Source organism: Rhagoletis pomonella, unplaced genomic scaffold (genome assembly GCF_013731165.1).
Source record: "Rhagoletis pomonella isolate Grant_MI unplaced genomic scaffold, Rhpom_1.0 Rhpom_scaffold_00006, whole genome shotgun sequence".
In the NCBI taxonomy this organism is placed as follows: domain Eukaryota; kingdom Metazoa; phylum Arthropoda; class Insecta; order Diptera; family Tephritidae; genus Rhagoletis; species Rhagoletis pomonella.
Window position 1 is genome coordinate 53675508 of NW_023458560.1, and position 20319 is coordinate 53695826.

The following is a 20319-nucleotide window of genomic DNA, read 5'->3' on the forward strand; positions in this document are numbered from 1 at the left end:
TCGATTTTTCATCTTCTCTATATTCTTATGTTTCATCGATGTTCTAAGTAAAAATATTTGTGTAAACTAGTATTTACAAATATTTTAATTTGCACTCACATCTATATACAAATGAATGTACATATGTACATAGTTACATATGTATGTACACTCTTTATTTCTATTTCATGCTCCTTTGTTGACTTTTATTGGCCATTTTGTTTATCTAAGTGTTTGGGGAACTGTTGTGTAAACACTCATTCATTGTATCTATCAACATTTTCAACGATTAATATTTGTAATTACTGGAAGTAAATATTGTTGTCTTTTGGTATCATAAAGTATGTATGTCTACATACATATGAACACGTGGGCATGGTGGGTGAAAAAGCGACTTGTATGTTAGATAAATTGATCATATGCCAAAAATTACTTGATACGGCTGCCAATATTTAGCCTGTCAAGTGCCAAATTACCAGCCAAATGGTTATGCAAATGTCCCACCTTCCCGCTCCCCCCCAATGAAGTTGGTCAATAAACATTGTTGGGTGTATATCTAAGGAAAAAGTAATAGGATTTCCCTTTCCATTTATTCGGTCATATAATTTACTCATTCACTCATACATGCATACTAAGTGGAGCTCGAATATTTATGCTAAAAAATAAGCCTAAAAATATATCAGTTTAAATGAAACATTTTCAAATTAAATGAAACCTTTTTCAGGTTAAGCGAGATGTTATAAGTAATTTTACATTAAAAACAAAGATATCATTGCCCTCTAGCTCGTTTTTGTAACTCTCCTCTACTTGTCTGCTTATTTGTCTCTAAACCTTATTGTTTTGTTTATTTATTCCAGGGACACAACAGTTATAAATTTTATCGGAAAAAACCTTGTTCCATAAAATTTATTAGATGAGAAATATTTTTTATTTCGCCAATAAAAGTCATAACCCAACGTTTACTTTTTACGTTGCCTGATAACTGTTGTGCAGGATAAATACGTTTTCCGTCGCCAATAAGGGTTATTTCCCAACGTTTATTTTTTACGTTGCTTGATAACAGTTATTTACCAGCGTTTATTTTTACGTTGTCTGATAACAATTATTTCACTTCTCCTCTTTTATTTTCATAATGTTAATCTTCTTTTCCATCTCCGTTTTCGTCAATATTCTTATCTTACAACGTTTATTTGGCAAAGTAATCATAAACGTTGGGCAATAACTGTTATAAAGCAACGTAAAAAATACACGTTGGGCAATAACTGTTATCAAACAATGTAAAAAGTAAACATTATAACTCTTATCAACGAAATAAAAAATTTTTTTCATCTAATAACTGCTATGGAACAACGTTTGCGTTAAATTTCAGAATTCGGGCAACCTTTTTAATTTGTAAATTCGAGATAACAGTTATTGTTGGTCCCTGGTTTATTCATTACACTGTGCGACAAATGGTAGGTGTCAGTGATCGGGAAGGGTTCAAACTACCGGGGAAAGTTATATCGGTAAAAAAGAAGTTATACGTGTCCCGGCGTTTCGCTGGGTCCCGTCTAGGAATCGAGATATATATATAACTATCATATAGGGGAAATTGTCACCAGCGAAACGCCGGGACACGTATAACTTGTTTTTGACCGATATAACATTTCCAGCAACAATTACCGAAATTTATCACTCGAAGGCTAAGCAGAGGTGTCCTACGACCCACTTAGACCAAAGTCCTCTTAGGAATGAGCAAAGAAGATACCTACTAACTTACTGCAGTGTGCACAGGGCACTGGTCCATTGGTGTAGTAGTTGCGATGGCTCTGGCTCAAAAGAGACAGTCGAACACTTCCTGTGCGAGTGTCCCGCCTTTGCAAGGATGAGGCTAAAGACACTCTGCAAGCCATTCCTGCAGAATGTTTTAGAGTGAAGCTGGCTCTCGCTGAATGATGTACTGAAATTCATTAGAACCGCCAAATGGCTGTAGGTTGTACGAGTTGTGGAATCAAAATGGCAAACTTTCTCAACTGTCTATTTACACAAGATTACATCTGACTGCTGGTTTATAAACTAATTTTATCCATAAATATGTATTGTATTTTGAAGTGAATTGTTTTCGTTACTTTTTTGTTAAAATACATCGTCGCCTGGGTAAAAGATTATCGTAAGCGTCATACGTACGTGCGTAACATACGACAATCTTTTACCCAGGCTACGACATGTGCTATTTATTTTTGTACCGGCAATAAAATATTAGGGAACTAATTTTAATTGCATATTTTACTTGTTTATGGCGTATATTTCTGACTTTTCAATGCATATTATATGCGCATATTTTCGATTTTTTAGTGCATGAGATTCCGAGCCTTAGTTAGTACTATAAAACCCCCGTTTCTGTAACTCAATAAACAAATTCGCGTTGAGTTAAAAAAAGAAACAGTGAATTTGAAAGTTTCGACATTTATTTATTTTTGAGAGATGTTTATATGTACCACACAAAATTGTGTAAATCAGCAAATAACACTATGCGACAGTCAAAATCGGGATGGGATGAAACCAACGGGAAGAGAGTACCTCAATGGCCACTTGGCTATCCGAGAAGATATTCAGATGAATATTTAAGAAGAGATTTCGCACTAAATTTAAATGGTTGTAAGTCAAAAAAAGGGCCGCTGTGGTGTTGTGGTAAGAAATAAGCAAAAACAGAAGTGCATCTGCATTTTCACCTTATTAAATATATCCTAGCGAAGAAATATCAAGTTTTGTAAGTATTTTTGTTAATTTGCTGGTGTATATGAGCAAAATTTAGAAGATCGCCAAATGAAAAAAAACTGCTATGTAAACAAAAAATGCCGTCCACGGTGTATTTGACAGTTTTACAAGTTTTTACCCAAAAAGCGTTCCCGTACCTTTTGTTTTTTTTTTTTCTCTTTATCTGAGAGCAATTTTGGTTTTTGACAGTTTAACAGGTTTTATCCAGAAAAGTTGAGGAACAAAAGCTATTTATAAGCAACTTTGCATAACGGTCAAACCAAAAATTATGGACGTTAAAATTTTAAACCAGCTCATATTTAAGGATTAACGAACAATAATACGCCGTCAAAATAGTTTTAGCCCCACCCAACCAGAGCTTTGAAAATTGCAATTATTTTGTTTAGCAATCAATGATTGTGCAACCAATTTGATTGCAATGAAATTTATTGCTTTTTTTGCGATTGTAAAAATAACAATTTACACTCATTTACACGAAATTGATTGCAATCAATTTAATTGTAAGCACTTCTGATAGCAAACAATTTGATCGCAATAAAATCACATTTTAATTACCATTATGTTGTACTCTTGGTAAGTAAAAGAATTGATTCACGATTTGTTGTGTTTGAAACAAAATAATACAAATGAAATCGATTGGAATCAAAAGTGATTACAATCAAATTGATTGCAATCAAACCAGGTTGCAATATAAAGTATATTTTTCGATTGCAATCCAATTTAGTTGCAAATTTTTACGCTCTGCACTCAGCTTAATTCGGTCTTCAAAGGGTTAATTTAAATTTAATTTACTCTAGCCCAAAAACCATTTTTCGGACAAACGTAGTAGCACTTTCATTATCAATAAGGACATAGAATCAGGGGCCGTAACAGTTACAACTTTTATTAAAAAAATCACTCTTTAACAATTATTTTTTGACTTTTATTTAATTACTCTTTAAATAACCGTTATTTCTGACTTTTATTTTATAAATCGAAAATAACAATTATTCTTAATTTTTATTTAAATAATCCGCAAATAACATTTATTTATGATTTTTAAATTATATGTAAATAACAGTTATCGAAGACTTTTATTTATAAAAGTCATAATTAAAAATCAGTCACTGATCTTTATTTTTTTAATCATACTTATAAAAGTCATTTGAATGAGTCGTCCACCTTCTTAACTGCGAAAAAATGTTAATGACTTTTATACGATTGATTTAAAAAGTAAAAGTCGGTCACTGATTTATATTAATGACTTTTAAAAGTAAAAGTCACTGACTGATTTTTATTGAATAAAAATTTATTTTCAAATTTGAGTCTCGGTGCAAAACGAAATCGATTGGTATGTTTCACTTAGTTGTAGAACATTTCCTTCATAGTGAATTTTTCCATGACAGTTTTCATCAATAACTGTTATGTTCGGTCCCTGCATAGAATATAAGGGAGCCATAAACAGGGATCCTTGTTTTTACAAGCTTTTATTTAACTTGCAGTGCGCGCTTTCACTCATCAACACCTGGGTTCAAGCCCTGGTCAAAGACACATCACAAAAAATATAGAAAAAGGTTTTTTCTTAACAGCGGTCGTCCCTCGGCAGGCAATGGCAAACCTCCGAGTGTATTTCTGCCATGAAAAAACAGCTTCTCATAAAAATACAATCGCCGTTCGGAGTCGGCGTAAAACTGTAGGTCCTTCCGCTTTGTGTGACAACATCAAGGCGCACGCCACAAGTCGGAGGAGAAGCTCGGCCAAACACTAACATATGTGTAAGAGCCAATCTATTATTATATTATTTAACTTGCTCATCCTGCGGAAATTCCCTATCGATTTTGTCTATGATCTTTGGTTATGTTGTATTCTGTCAAACTGGTACTCTCGCTATAGTTGCGTTCCAGATCTTCACGATATTTACTATATTCACGATTTGCTGGTTTTTTTTTACAGGAAAGCGTTCCAGGTGGCAAAAAACCTGTAAGTCAAAGCACTTTTATGAGAGTAACTTGCACTCTCTCTCAGTCAGAAGTTGCAGGTTTTAGTCCGAAGGTGTTTCCCACTGTCCACAGAAATCTGGTCACCGTATGTATGCCTATCACAGGCAAGTGTTTATGCCACGAGAAGTGCCCAATCAAAAGTCCCGTAAGTTGTCAGCAGACCATCCGAGCATGAGGACAACATGAGTTTTGCTCACCTCCAGCCCCTCGAAGTCTCCCATATTCACTCAGTTTCTGACGGTCTTCCATGGCCGAAGGGAGGAGTGCTCCTGCCTCTTCACCTATTTTCCATAATGTTTTCATGTCCTTGAGCATTGCAAATACCTCGGCTTCAAGTGAAGATTGCTTCCATTACTTTCAATATAGACTCTAGATCCTGACCCACGTGGATTAAGAGTAAAGCCAACACTCAGCCTCAGACATTTACGTCTAAATCTCTGCCTCCAGCAATTTCCGGCACCCTTCACACTGTATCATATCAGCACACATTTCCCTTGAGCCCTCAGGTAACCTTAAGGGGCATCGAGAGCAACCCCACGCCTTGTAAGGAAATCTACCGTCGATCGTTCTTTGAAGTTTGGTAAGCAAATTTGCCATGCTATTGACTGAGAGGCTGCTATACCACACCACAGATTGATAGCTGATTATTGTCCTACCCTACCATAAAGGTATAAATCCAGAGGATTCCTACAGGTGGCAGGCCCCGCGTTTTACCAAAAACCTGTTTTCATTGCCAGAACGCTGTGAAGCGTTTGGAGGTTCTGCACTTGGTCTTTCCATTTTGTTTGTGGGCGTCCTTGCTCTCGTTGTTCATTCATGGGTCCCGAGTCAGTTGCCTACCTAATAACTAAAACATCCCTGAAAACATTTCTATGTTAAATATATGTAAAAGTTTCCAAACTGGCATTTAGGGCATATTTAGATACATATCGTTACCTATATTGCTGAAACACAAAAAGGCGTAACTAACTAAAAACAGAAAATTCACTTTTTGATTGATTATGATGCATTTCATCGAATTATACGTCCGCGCATCGTTTTATGCAGTAACAAATTTTAGTGAGTAAACTCTAAAGCGTGGGGTACAATTGGGCATTAATAAGGCGATTAATTAGTTCTCGAGAATATGAACGCACATAGACCATGAAAACTCATATGGCATGCAGACAGAGTTTTCACTTATCAAACCTTATCACTAAAGAATGTATGTTAATGTGTAATGTTATATGAAAATGTAGAAACTAACAAATCGTATAATTTAATTTATTAATCATTTAAGACACTTGCTCAATCCATTGTAATGCGAGTTCCATGAAGCCAACGAAAAAGCAATAACTGGATCCGAGTAGCTAGTACGAGCGTTTTGGGTTATCCGTCTTAAGCTATACGTTCGTGGTAATTCGGGATCAGTAATCGCACTTTCGTAGATTTCACTCAAAATTAGACCACGTTGGACTCATTAATAACCCTTATCATTATAATTATGATTTATTTTCAGATTCTCTGATCAACCCAAAAAATATTTGGAAAAGACAAAGCCGATCGAACACATAACAAGTTGAAAGATCGATACCGACACTTAAATAAATGGATGAAAATAAATTCTAGGTAAAAGACTGACTTGATTGGAATAGTAGTGCTCAACATAATTGCGAAGATCTGACTGACCGTTAAAAAATGAAAATCAACTGCTAGAAAACCACCGAAGAAATTAGACACCGATATAAGCATCATACCTGTTCAGTTATTGTTGTGACCAGCTCCCCACCTCCCTCCAAAGATAATAAAACCAAAGAACCAAAAACTAAGCAAATATAGCTTCAAATAAAGTAAACGACAAAATAAAAAAATGTCGTCACGTTTGAAGGAGAGGGTAACTGCTGCTATACGAAAATTTAACAAGAGTAGAAGTCGCAGTGGTAGCGGTGATAAAACAGCAGAGGCTGGAGGTGGCGGTGGCGCTAATGTGAATGGCGCCGGTAGTAATCTTGGAAGTGCAAAGAATCCAAATGTCAATGCCATGGCCGTGGGCGTGACGGCTGAATCACCAGGCAAACGGTTGCGTCGACAAGATAATAAGTATGTACTTATTCTAGGTATTAAAAAAAAGCAAGATATCATGTTTTTTGTAAATTTTTTAATACAATAATACAAAGTATTCCCGCTTTGTTTTGTAGAGTTTCGCCAGCCACAAGCCGCATGGTTATGTCGGTGAATGCTCAACATGCTCCCGATCACAGTATTCGCGCACGTCGCTTGATGAAAGAGTACAAGGAAATACAAAAGATGCACAATAGTAAAAGGGATCCAGTATTCACGGTACGCATTCGTTGCATGTAAAGTACATACATGAATACATACATTTTCAAACGTTTTCTTTTTACAACAGGTAGAGCTTATCAATGATAACCTATACGAATGGTATGCCCGACTGCATATTGTCGATCCAGACTCAAAGTTAGCGAAAGACATGGCCGAAATGAGCATTCCATTTATACTCCTGCATTTAGTGTTTCCCGATAACTTCCCATTCGCACCGCCATTTATGCGAGTCGTCGAACCACGCATCGAGAAGGGCTTCGTAATGGAAGGTGGAGCTATTTGCATGGAACTTCTAACGCCACGTGGTTGGGCCTCGGCGTATACCGTGGAGGCGGTGTTAATGCAGTTTGCAGCGAGCTTAGTCAAGGGTCAGGGACGTATTGTACGAAAAACAAAAAGTGCAAAGGAATTTAGTAGGTAAGACCACAAAATCAACAATAAGTAGTTGCATACATTTCACTATAAATACAATTGTACATTAGGGTGGTCCGAAAATGTCTCAGGGAAAAGTAAAGGCGGATTTTTTTCCCCTCACCCCTAGAATCGTTCTATACCACTGATGGGCACTGCCTTGCGAAAAAATATACCCCTATTTTTTTATTTTAAATTCAAAAGATATTTATTAAAAGGTCGCTCAAAGCACTCAAAGTTTTCCATGTATTTTATATGGACGAAAACATCTTTTCGTAGAAATGGTATAGAATTGTTTAAAATCGATGATTTCCATTTTAACCATTTTTTCATAGTAACTATATATTATAGGTCCGCTAAAAAGCTATACAAAACAAATCTAGAGTATTGAAAAGTGGTTAAATAAACAATGGGGTATTATTATTGGAAGTCTCCTGAATAGAACCAGAGTTTTCCAATCGAAAAATATTGATTTTCAAGAATTCTATACCATTTCTACAAAAAATTGTTTTTCCACATACAAAATACATAGAAAACTTTGAGCGCTTTGAGCGACCAATAAATATATTTTTATTTCAAAATAAAAAATGGTAGTGTAATCTTTTTCGATATAGAACAGTCTTAGGGGGTGAGGGCATCGAAATTCCGACTTTACTTTTTATTGGACCACCTTAATGTACATGCATACATACAGTATCTCTTGCTTATTATAAGAAGAACGTACACTTTCCTTGCTTTACTGACCCTAGATTGCTCGTGCTGAGAGCAAAAAACGTGCTTTTTTTTTAAGTGCATTTGGGAAGATTAAAAGCTCAGTTTCGGCGCTCACATTTGTGTTGAGTGTTTGGCCGAGCTTCTCATTCACCGTCAGACAAATTAACGTAATCAGACGCTTTTTCATGGCAGAAATACACCCGGAAGTTTGCTTTTGCCTGTCGACCGCTGTTATAAACAACTTTTTCTGATTTAGATGTTGCCCGGACCAGGGTGCGAACCCATGTCCTACAGAGTAGTAATACGCACTCAGCCGCAGCGGCCTTCAGGTCAGTTAATCTAGACTAAATTAACGTAATCAACTAATTAATATTCCGGCCAAATTGTTATATGAAAAACTGTGTTGGCGGTTAGTCAAAACTAAACTTACCGTAGAAAACTTAAGAACCTGAAAATTTTAAATTCTAAAGGTCTCTAAAAGAATTTAAACACATATACTACATCAATAAATTAGTTTCAGTGTTTATTGAAATCCAGGATTTTGAAGAAATTCCGAACTTTGAAATATTCGTCTTTAAAAAGCTTTTTACCAAACAAACTAGAGACACACAAATTTTAGATGGGCGATATTATTGAGATATTCGTGTTTGTAGGATAATTTTATTACTAATTTTTAAATAAAGTTTAGGAATAAACAGGACTGCAGTACAATAACTGAAAACGAAATTACTAAATAACTTAATTTTACTTAAAGTGTGTATTTATGCTCTCTTCTCTTTTCTCTTTCGTACAGACGTACAGCGGAGGAAGCGTTCCGTTCATTGGTAAAAACACACGAAAAATACGGTTGGGTGACACCAGCGCTTTCCGACGGTTGAATTTATCGACGGCATCTGTACTATACACTTTAGTATTAATATTCAAATTAAGCTGTCAAAAGAAACAAAAAAATTGAATTCAAAGAAATATGAGATTCTGGTCAAAATTCATACCGGAATGCTCCAATTGAAGTGATACCTTCTTTTAAATAGCTGTTATTGAACATGCGGAGCCGTATAAATGCGCTTCAACGTAACCAGGACCCACCAGCAAATCTATCAGGTACAGGTGCTAAAGGCTGGCCCGGAGATTTGTGGACCAAAAACTATTCTGTTCTAATCCATAGACGTTCCAGCATTAAGCAGCAAGAACAAAGAAAAATCAATACGAAATTAATAAACAGTCAATATAGGCCGCTGTCATCGCCATTCTTTAACACCCTGTGTTGTTTCGTTTGAAGTAGCATCACTGTAGAATTTTGGAAACAAAATTACTTTTGTGCTTAAACAATGCTTTAATTTCATAAAAATTATAAACTCTGTGTAAAGTAAAGGACATTTTCTTAATGGCTGTGCGATCGATTTTCTTTTAGCGCCTCGGACCGCGTGCTGAGTACTTGTAAAGCTTTAATCGCTTGTCATATTGCGTTGCACGTATGAGTATATACATTAGGGTGATCCAAAAAAAATTCCATACATTTTAGATGGGAAAAAACAACTTTTCGTGGAAATGATATAGAATTCTTAAAAATCAATTTTTTTTCGATCGGAGATTCCCTATAATAAAACCCAACTGTTTAAGTAACCATTTATCCATTTCAAAAACCCCAAAAAATGCAACGTGAGCACCAATAAAAAATCGTTAGTATTAAAAAATGGTTAAATAAACAATTGGGTATTATTATTGGATGTCTTCTGAAGAGCGCCAAAGTTTTCCGACTGAAAAATATTGATTTTCAAGAATTCTATAGCATTTCTACGAAAAGTTTTTTTTTTCATATAAAATACATGGACAACTTTGAGCGCTTTGAGTGACCTCTAAATATTTTTTTTATTACAAATTAAAAAAGGGGGTATATTTTGTTCGACATAGAACAATCCTAGGGGGTGAGAGCATTAAAATTCCGACTTCACTCTTTTGGAATGTTAACTTTTAATAAACAATTCACTGCGAATGTTTTGGTCAACAATCAATATAACTTACTTTTCAAAAGTACGCCATTTGGACGATTTTGGGGAAGGAAAATTGAAAAATGGAAGTTGTTAAAAAAAGTTCACATACGATGTATATATGGATGTCAGATATAAGAAAAAATCGGTCCCCGATTGTTTGAAGATCACCTGGAAGAATGCTGAGCTTGTACAAGCATCCCAGTTTTCCGGCCTTTATCAATCAGTACTTTTCATTTTACACATTGTTAACTTAATTAAAAGCATTATTTTAAAATTTTAAACGTCATTTTTACACGTCAAATGCGCTACTTTACATTTAAAACGTAAGTGGGGTTTCGCTTTTTTCATATAAGCATATGTAGTGAAAGCTCGCATAAGCGGACACCGATGGTCACCTACTTTTTGTCCGCCTATGAAAAAAAATTAAATTAAAATTTAAAAAATTGAAAGTGCGGGTTTCTAAATTAAAATAATATTCATTCTTCATTAGACAAAAACAGGATGAATTAAATATAAATTCAAATTTATGGCGTTTTCTTTCCTACCGACAAATCTCATTGCCATTGAGTCAACATCTGACTAAAAAAAAAACATAATTGACCACTTGTTAGAGCTTCGTGTCCGCTTATGGGAGATTTTTCGCCATAATTGGACATTTTTGAGTGTCCCCGTCCGTTTATCGGAAAGTCCGTGTATGAGAGAGCATTTTGTATGGAAGAAAACCAAAAATTGTTCGTTCCCAAGAATGTGTCCGCTTATAGGAGATGTCCGCTTATTAGAGCGTCCGTCTATGAGAGCTTTCACTGTAAATTGTATGTCAGCGTGTATCAATCGGGTCTCTTAAGGAATCTGTAATCGGTCATCTGTGTATCAAGGACCTACAGTAAGAATTTGCACAAAATTGCATAATTAAAAAAAATTCAGGTCTAATTATGGTAAAAAAAATCGCGTTTTTGGTGACAAGATGTAGTCATTGAGATTTTTCTCATTTTTAATAATGGCAGCTACAAATCGCATAAAAAGAGAACTTTTCCAAATATGGGTGAATGGCGGGTGGGAGCGGAAAATGCGGCTGTCGTCAAACACGTACAAGCTTAGTGTGAGGATCGAAAAACCCAAGTTACTGATGCTGTAATTAGGCGAGGATAGGAGGCAGTTTACTATATTTCGACTAAAGCGCCATCTAGCGGGACCAGTATTTTTAAGTATATTTCTTACTACACATGTATCTAATACATATAAATTTTAACGACATCGCAAATTTTAACGACAATTTTAACGGGTAAATTTTTTGCAGAAAATATTCCTACACATGCAGCCAATATACATATGTACATAACGCAGATTGGTCCATAACTAACATAGATGTATCACTTTTAATTTTTGACCATAAGGACCTTCCCCTGCAAATACGCATATGCAATATTATACACATGAAATCATGAACATTCTTTGAAGCCGTAATTATACAATCTATTAGAAGTACATAACGCAAAAAAAAACAATTCTAGCATCTGGGCACTATGATTTTCCTTCCCCTAAATCGCCCAAATTACGCATTGAGCGGCGGTGGAAAACTTTTTCAAAACGACGGCTTCAACGATTTACTTGTCGCCGCCATGTTGTATTTTTATTAAATAATACTTTGTCTGTACTTAAATACATATGTAAGTATATGCTGTATAACTTTTACAAAAATTATTCCCATTCCTTTGGTTAATCTCTCAAAAAAATTTTAAAAATATAATTTGTTTCGGCCTCTAGAGTGGTGTCACCCCTTAATTGTTTTTGACGGGAGCATGTAACAATATTCCACAAAATTTCATACAAGGCGAATTCATATCAGGTGGTGTTACTAGAACAGCTGATTTGACTGGCCTTCGTATACAAATATCAAAATTTTATATTTCGCTAACTTGAATGAATGAGAAAGTGAGATTATTTACACTTTCTTTCCCTCTTCTTCTTGAGAAAAGAATAGATGAAATTTGACCTTTGCGTACCAAAAACAATATCAAAAGCATGTACATATGTAATTTTTTAATTTTTTATTACCAGCGGGTGAAGATTTCAGTTGACAGTAAGGCTATATTTTTCCAGTCTTAAACTGTTTAAGGTTTCCGTTTTACTAATAAAAACAAATAATAAAAAATAGCGGAATGAATTCAGTTGATGTAAAAGCTAAAGGTGATTAAATTTTCAAAATAAATTAGGCGGTTTTAAACCTTTTACAGCGGGTTTCAACAGTAAATTAAATTTTTTATTTTCAGTCAATTTCCATATAAAATTACTAAAAAATAAAAACTAAAATCATTTTTCACTCAAATTGCTTTCGTGAAATTGGCTGTTACTGTTTAATTTTTTCATAATAAACAATTATTTGAAATTTAACCAATTGGTTGAGTGGGTTCATTTCAAAAAGGCATTACTTCAACTGGCGATCCCGGTACATAAAATGAGAAAACATATACTGAAAATGAAGTTTGTTACCTAGAAAAGAATGCAAATTAGCAACATAATACAAAATGTGTGCAGAAATTATTATAAAATAAATGTTTTCTGTTAAGCAGCTGCCGCAGTATGATAAGTTTTGACCATGCGTGTATGTATGTATTAGGGCTCGTAAAATTATCCGACTATTCGACTAATCGGTTAACCGATTATTCGATTCGTAACCGTTCGCATGCTTATTAGTCGGTTAATGGTATTCGAATAGTCGCCCGCCTTCGATTATTCGAATAGTTGCTTTGCTTCGACTACTCGAGCATTGTAGCAAATCGAATTTCAGCAACCGAACTTTCATTGAAATTTCTTTGACAAATGAAAAAAAATTTATTTAAATATATACATTAGGGCTGTGCGATTATTCGATTACTCGAGCAAGTTGGTTAATCAATTATTCGGTTAATCAATTACTCGAGTAATCAAGATTTTGATTACTCAAAACGATGATTAATCGAGTTACTTGAAATATGATTACTCAAAAATAATAATTTTGCTCGTTAAAAGAGTTTACTTTGGAAAATGCTTATTTTCTTTTTTACATTCTGTATATGAAAAAATTTTTCGTTTTAATTTTTGAAAACAGAAACGTTGTTTTCAAAGTATCAAGGAACTTTAACTACTTTATACATATGTAAAGAGTTGAAATGTTGATTACTCATTTTACTCGAAATGTTGATTAATCATAAAGCAATTTACTCAAATATTTTTGTTTTTGGTTAATTAAAAATCTTGATTACTCGAGTAACTGAACTTTTGAGTAATCATAATTTCCGATTAATCGAATAATTGAGTTATTTACTTTATGATTAATTAAAATTTTGAGTAATCAATTAATCGCACAGCCCTAATATACATACATGCACACATATGTATGTATATTCAGATACAAAAAATGAGCGGACGCAGCAGGAGCTTGGTTTGGGATTTTTTCGCAAAAAACAGAGGACGAAAAGGAAGTAACATGTTCCATATGTGGTGCAGTTTTGTGCCACACCTCCTCTACATCCTCACTGAACAACCATTTAACAAAAATCCATAACAAAAATCGCGAAAATGAGAGGTAGGTATTGCTTTAGCCATTGTCTCTAAAATATTTCCCAATAACATTTCAATAATTAGCGCACATTCTTGCAAAAAAAGTTTGCCTTAATTTTGCACATGCCATCTTATATATGCACTACGAATGTAACAAGACTTTTCATATATGTATATGTATCTGTAAATGCAAAAAAAAACTCGAACTTAAAATATTCGATTAACCGAAAATGAACGGTTAACCGAATAATCTAAAGTGAACGGTTATCCGAATAGTCGACAGCTTTCGACTACTCGAATATTGCTAACCGATTAACAGTAGTCGACTTCAGTCAGATTCGAATAATTCGGTTAATCGATTAACCGAATTGCCCGAGCTCTAGTATGTATGTCTTTATGTAACGCATGTTTGAAAATACAACCATTAAGGGGTAGTTAGTGTAGACTTAACGTAATGAAACATAAAAACGATTTTTTCAAAACGTAACATAAAAAATTGTAATGTTTATTGAATTTTAAGTGAACTACGTTAAGCCTTCGCTAATTACTTGTTTAGATATACGAAACTTTATATTTCTTATCTTATGGTTTAACTATTATTACACCATCTTTCTTCTTTGCAGAAATTAGGCATAGGTTAGTATTTTTATAAGATCGCATGAATTGATAATAAGCACATTAGTTATTTTCATCAATTCGCGATATCGCAAGTCAACCGAAAACCAACCATCCAGCAATAATCTAGAATATGTATGAAAATTTAGTAAAAAATAAAAAAAATATGCAATCGAATTGCTCTACGCTCATTTTTTTGCAATAAAAGTAACTTATTTCGATCTTGAGAAGCAATCGCATGCATTTGGAGCAAGTTCAGTAGCTCGTTTCTGGAACAATTTCTACCAAGGCTGAATTGAGATATGAATACGCCGCCCTGCTCTCTACTGCTAATTAGTAGTATTAGAATGACATATATTTTCTACCAGCAGAGAAATAATCGGTAGAGAAGAGTTACAGAAACGAGCTATAGGGCATTCATTTTCAAGTACATATGTTATCACTAGGGCCCGGAGTTTTATGCACTAAAAACCCAAATTATGCACTAAAAACTCAAAAATATGCAATAAAAACCAACAAAATATGCAAAAAGGACATTGCGCATTTGTTTTGTGTTTTTAAGTTTTTTATTTACTTTTCATATTTTATTACAAGTGTATTATTAATACGAGGATAATGGTATCCCATTTTTCCTTGATTTTTTTGCCCAAGTTCACACTGCACAGCAGTCTCCACAAGATGCACTTGTTCAGCCAATGATTTTTTTCTTCCAATTTAGTTATTATTTCCTACAAGAAGCTATAGTTTGCATTGATATAGGCTAACCGTGCTTCAATCGAATTTGAAGCTATTGCTTTTTTCGCCTTCGTTATTGATCTTTAAGAAAGGTTTGAAATTCCTTTAAATGTAGGCAATAATACTTTCCCGCCTCTAACCAGGTTCCCCATCTCGATAATATTGGCTGTGGCGAAAGAGAGTTATTGAGATACATGTCCTTAAAAGATTCAACGCGCAAAGCAGCTTTAAAAATACTTTTTCCCATTCGATATTAAATCGTCAACATCACTGAAGCGAGCTTTTACATCTTCGGCCACTCGATGCATTGCGTGCCAAACAAGTAACGCGCAGAAACTTTGGGTAAAATACCTTCAACGCCTTTGCTGATTTTACCATATCGAGCCCTAACCACCGAAAAAACGTAAGCGACATATCTTTGATACAGAAATTCCCCTAAAGCATCTAGATGCAATTCCCCAGCAAACACAGTCTCTAACGTTAGAGAAATTTGGATTTCTACATTAGATAACTAGGGTAATTCTCTAATCGTTCTCGAGTCGATGACGAAGTTAGATAATTACATTAGAATTCGATTCGAGAACGATTAGAGCAACAACGCAAATTCAAATAAATGTAAATAAGCAATATTCCAAATGAATTACTCATAAATTATTTTTAAGTTCAAATAATTCATTATTATTTTATTGTAAATACATTTAATACAAATTTTACAAACAAAGCAAGGTAAAACAGCAGTTTGAAATTCACACTCGAATCCCATTAGAGATCAACATTGGAATACGATTTGGGAATCAATATTTTCTCGAGTCGAGAACTATGTCCCGTTTTTGTTGCGATCGTTATGATTCTCGATAGTTTTTCGAGTCGTTCTTTAACGTTTGAGGTTGGAGAATGTGGCTAGTCCTCCAATCATTCTCTAATCGAGAACTAACCTCAATGTTTGCCGGGTCTGCATCAAAAATATAATTTTGAAAAAAATTTTGCTTACGTTTTTTTTCCGGCCGTTATATGGCGCTGCGTCAGTGACATTAAAATAATTTTCGACGAAATCAGTACCCAATAGTTGCATGGACTCGACTCATCAAATGCTCTTGCAATTGTGGAGTGATTCGTCCGTTCTAGACGTTTAATGAAAAATGCAACTAAATATGCTTTTTTTGACAAAATATGCCCACAGAGGTATTAAAGGCAAAATATGTAAGAATATGCACTAACAAATCGATGTCATCTGAACACAAAACTCTTGATTCGCAACATTTATTAATCTTTAAGTTCCTATGACTCGCCAAAAAAAATATGTAAATGCATAGAAATCCGGGCCCTAGTTATCACAATCACTTAGAGCAATGTCAGTCGGATGCATCCGTAATGTGTTTTAATGTAATATTATTTGATATATAAAACCATATTATACCTTATCTCCCAATATCTTTTTTACACACTAAAAAGTCAAAGCTGTGTTATAAGATTCGAAAAGAGGTACATACCAAGGCGAATTTATATAAGGTGGTGTTACTAGATCAGCTGATTTTGTGAATATGTTTCGCCTCATGGCTTCGAATGTCAAATTGAAAAATTTCGTTTGAATTTCCACACACACTCTTACAGATTTTGACAGTTTATGCCGCCAAAGCAAAAACGAAATACATGTAAATTTTTATACCCGAGCGCACTTGTGCACAAGGGTATTATAACTTTGTTCACATAACGGTTGTTTGTAACAGGCAAAACGAATCGAGATAGATATAGACAAATGTATACATAAATGATCAGAATGAAAAGAGAAAGCGATTAAGCGGTGACTGTCTGTCCGTCCGTCTGTCCGTCTGTGCACACGATAACTCGAGTAAAAATTGAGATATCTTAACGAAACTTGGTACGTGAACTTCTTTTGGGCGTGGGACGGATGGTATTGAAATTAATTAATTAAATGGGCGAAATCGGATAATAACCACGCCTACCTCCCATATAACGGTAATTTTCAGAAATACGAAAACTGCGATATTTTAGTAACTACTGAAGATAATTCACTCAAAATTGATACTTACAATAAGTTTCAGACGGAAAACATGAATGTTATAAATTTTTGGAAAATGGGCGTAGCCACGCCCACTTATGGTTACATGTGTATATCTTGGTAACCGCTGCACCAATTTCTTCCAAAATTGGCACAGTTGTTGGCCTTAGTACAGCATACTAAATGGCTGAAAATTCCGAAAACTGCCATTACTTGGTAAGCATGGATGTAGGAGTGTTAATCCCGGGATCCCGGCCTTTTTTTAAGTCCCGAAAATCTCGGGATTATTGCCTAGAATCCCGCGATTTTCGGGATTTGTAATTTACCCTGATGGAAATAATAGAAACGCCGTATGTTGACCAGTTTTGGCTATATTTCTTTTGTTTATTTAATATTTAATATTTTTTTATAAATGTGTAGATCAATATACATACATATAATACCTTGCGACAAACAATTTTGCACAAAAAAGGGCGAAATATAGCAAAATTGCGTTCTTATTTTTTCTCTCTGGCGTCAGGATTTTTTAAAAGAAACTTTGAAATTTGAAAGATGTGAATTCATTCAAAAAATACTTTAAAAATTTCAGTGCAATGTACATAAAAAACAGTATAGGTATCAAATGAAAGAGAAGATTCTGTAGAGTTAAAACAGATTACAGTTTTTGGTGCGTAAATGACGGGTAGGTATTGAAAATAACCTTTTCTAATTTTTTTCCTAAATATCCTTGAAATTTTGCAATTCTTATTTTTGAAAAAATTATATGTTAAGGACTATCTTTATTAGCATAAAAATATAAAATTGATTAAAGGGACATTTTCAACCCCAAAAATTCTTTTATTTGGTACACATACTTTTGTTTTACATTGCACTGAATTTTTATAACCGAGCGCACTTGTGCACAAGGGTATTATAACTTTGTTCACATAACGGTTGTTTGTAACAGGCAAAACGAATCGAGATAGATATAGACAAATGTATACATAAATGATCAGAATGAAAAGAGAAATCGATTAAGCGGTGACTGTCTGTCCGTCCGTCCGTCCGTCCGTCCGTCTGTGCACACGATAACTCGAGTAAAAATTGAGATATCTTAACGAAACTTGGTACGTGGACTTCTTTTGGGCGTAGGACGGATGGTATTGAAAATGGGCGAAATCGGACAATAACCATGCCTACCTCCCATATAACGGTAATTTTCAGAAATACGAAAACTGGGATATTTTAGTAACTACTAAAGATAATTCACTCAAAATTGATATTTACAATGAGTTTTAGACGAAAAATAAGAATATTATAGATTTTTGGAAAATGGGCGTAGCCACGCCCACTTACGGTTACATGCGTATATCTTGGTAACCGCTGCACCAATTTCTTCCAAACTTGGCACAGTTGTTGGTCCTGGTACAAAATACCAAATAGCCGAAAACTTTTAAAATCGGACAATAACCACGCCCACATCCCATATAACGGTAATTTAGAAAAATACGAAATCCTCGATAAATCAGTAAATATTAAAGCTAATTTTTTCAAAATTGATGGGTGCAACAATTCTTAACAAAGAAATATGTTTGTGATAAAATTTTGGAAAATGGGCGTGGCACCGCCCACTTATGATCACATATATGTGTCTCGGTAACCGTTCTACCAATTTGTACCGAACTCGGTACGGTTATTGTGCTTGCCACACAAAAGCAAACCGTTGAAAATTGTTGAAATCGGACTAAAATTACGGCCGTTTTTCATATAACCGGTAAATTTCAGAAATGCTTGAAATTTCAATATTTCGAAATTTAAGGACGCTAATTTACTTAAAATTTATACACCCCGGCTTATCAGTAGCGGCAGCTTTCGGAAAGGTGGAAAACATATATTTAATACTTGCGCCGGGTATTTAATGTTCGGCTCCGCCCGAACTTAGACTTTCTTACTTGTTGTTTTTGTACTCCTGCTATCACCTTATATTAATTCGTCTTGGTACATACATATCGAGCCCTAACCGCCAAAAAGATGTAAGCGACATTTTTTTCAAAATTTTATTTTTGATGCAGAAATGCATCTAGATATTGTAGGAACATTTCTGCATCAAAAATATTATTTAAAAAAATTCACTTACATCTTTTTGGCGTTTTTTGGGCTCGATATGTGATATAAATATGTATGTACATATATGTACATACATATCGCACATCTTCTTCAAAAGAGGCACAGCTCAAAAATCAAATCCGGAGATAATAACTACTGTTCCACATACAGATTGAACGCAATTGATACAAAGCCAGATATAACAGTAGTTTTCTTGTAAGAGAATATGTATAATCTTGAAGAAAAAAATATTTGCTTTAGTTTGAGAAAAATCCTACGAATTGACTTATGCCTAAAAATCTACCCACATTTTTTTGAGTTGTGGCTCTTTTGAATACGGTGTGCGATATGTATCATACATATACTGTTTTGTGATTATCTGAGTACGTACTGAGTTAGTTTAGTTAATTTTATAGTATTTACATCCAAAAACTCATCCAAAAACTTTGTTGTATTTATGTGAATACATTTAGAATAGTTTATAACGTTTATTAGTCATCATTCACATTACATACATTCACATTACATACATATTTATTTACATATAACACATAACTAATAGAAAACGCCTAGGATTAAACATTGCAATTCCAAAACAACACCTCCAACTTTCATCCGCCCATTCGAAATATAGACTTATGTAAATATGCAGGTACATATTTTTGAAAAATATAATGCTTTACAAACATGCGCATGTGTTTATCTACTTATCGCTCATTTACTAAAAGATGTGATAACTGCAAAAACGCCATCTTTGAGGTATTGACGCAGAACTCTTTACTCGTTATATCGGATTTGATATTGTGTAAACTGATGCCAGAATCTTGTGTAGTTTCCGCGAAAGAAGTGAATATGTATTTTAATTTCCACCAGCAAAATCACTTGTTTTGGGTAGCGGTAGTCTTGTTGTAATTGAACGATATGCCCAGTGTTGCCATTTTGGTGCTTTTGGAGCTAGATTTAGCTCTTTATTTTTCTATTTAGCTCCGAAAATTGGGTTTTAGCTCCTATCTCTTTTCAAATTTATCTAGCACTTTTTTAGCTCCAAGAAGTTCTAGTATTATTTAATAGTTATTTTTAGTATATATAAGCCAAAACTTAAGCGTTGATGAAATGGAAAATAAACCATAAACTCTTGGATCTATGTTTAAGAATTCAAAAATTAATTAAA

General features: G+C 34.3%; 2 protein-coding genes across 2 annotated transcripts in view; both read left to right on the top strand.

Moving 5' to 3' along the window:
* LOC118740951 (ubiquitin-conjugating enzyme E2Q-like protein 1) overlaps positions 1-9040 on the top strand; it is a 49130-nt gene extending 40090 nt beyond the window's left edge. Inside the window, exons 2-5 of the mRNA XM_036472722.1 lie at positions 6214-6794; positions 6893-7034; positions 7105-7454; positions 8956-9040. Of these exons, the coding sequence (XP_036328615.1) occupies positions 6565-6794; positions 6893-7034; positions 7105-7454; positions 8956-9040 (807 nt within the window). The 5' untranslated portion in view covers positions 6214-6564. The remainder of the gene's footprint in view (positions 1-6213; positions 6795-6892; positions 7035-7104; positions 7455-8955) is intronic.
* Positions 1-20319, top strand: part of LOC118740952 (ubiquitin-conjugating enzyme E2Q-like protein 1) — a 73923-nt gene that overhangs the window by 40081 nt on the left and 13523 nt on the right. The window lies entirely within an intron of this gene.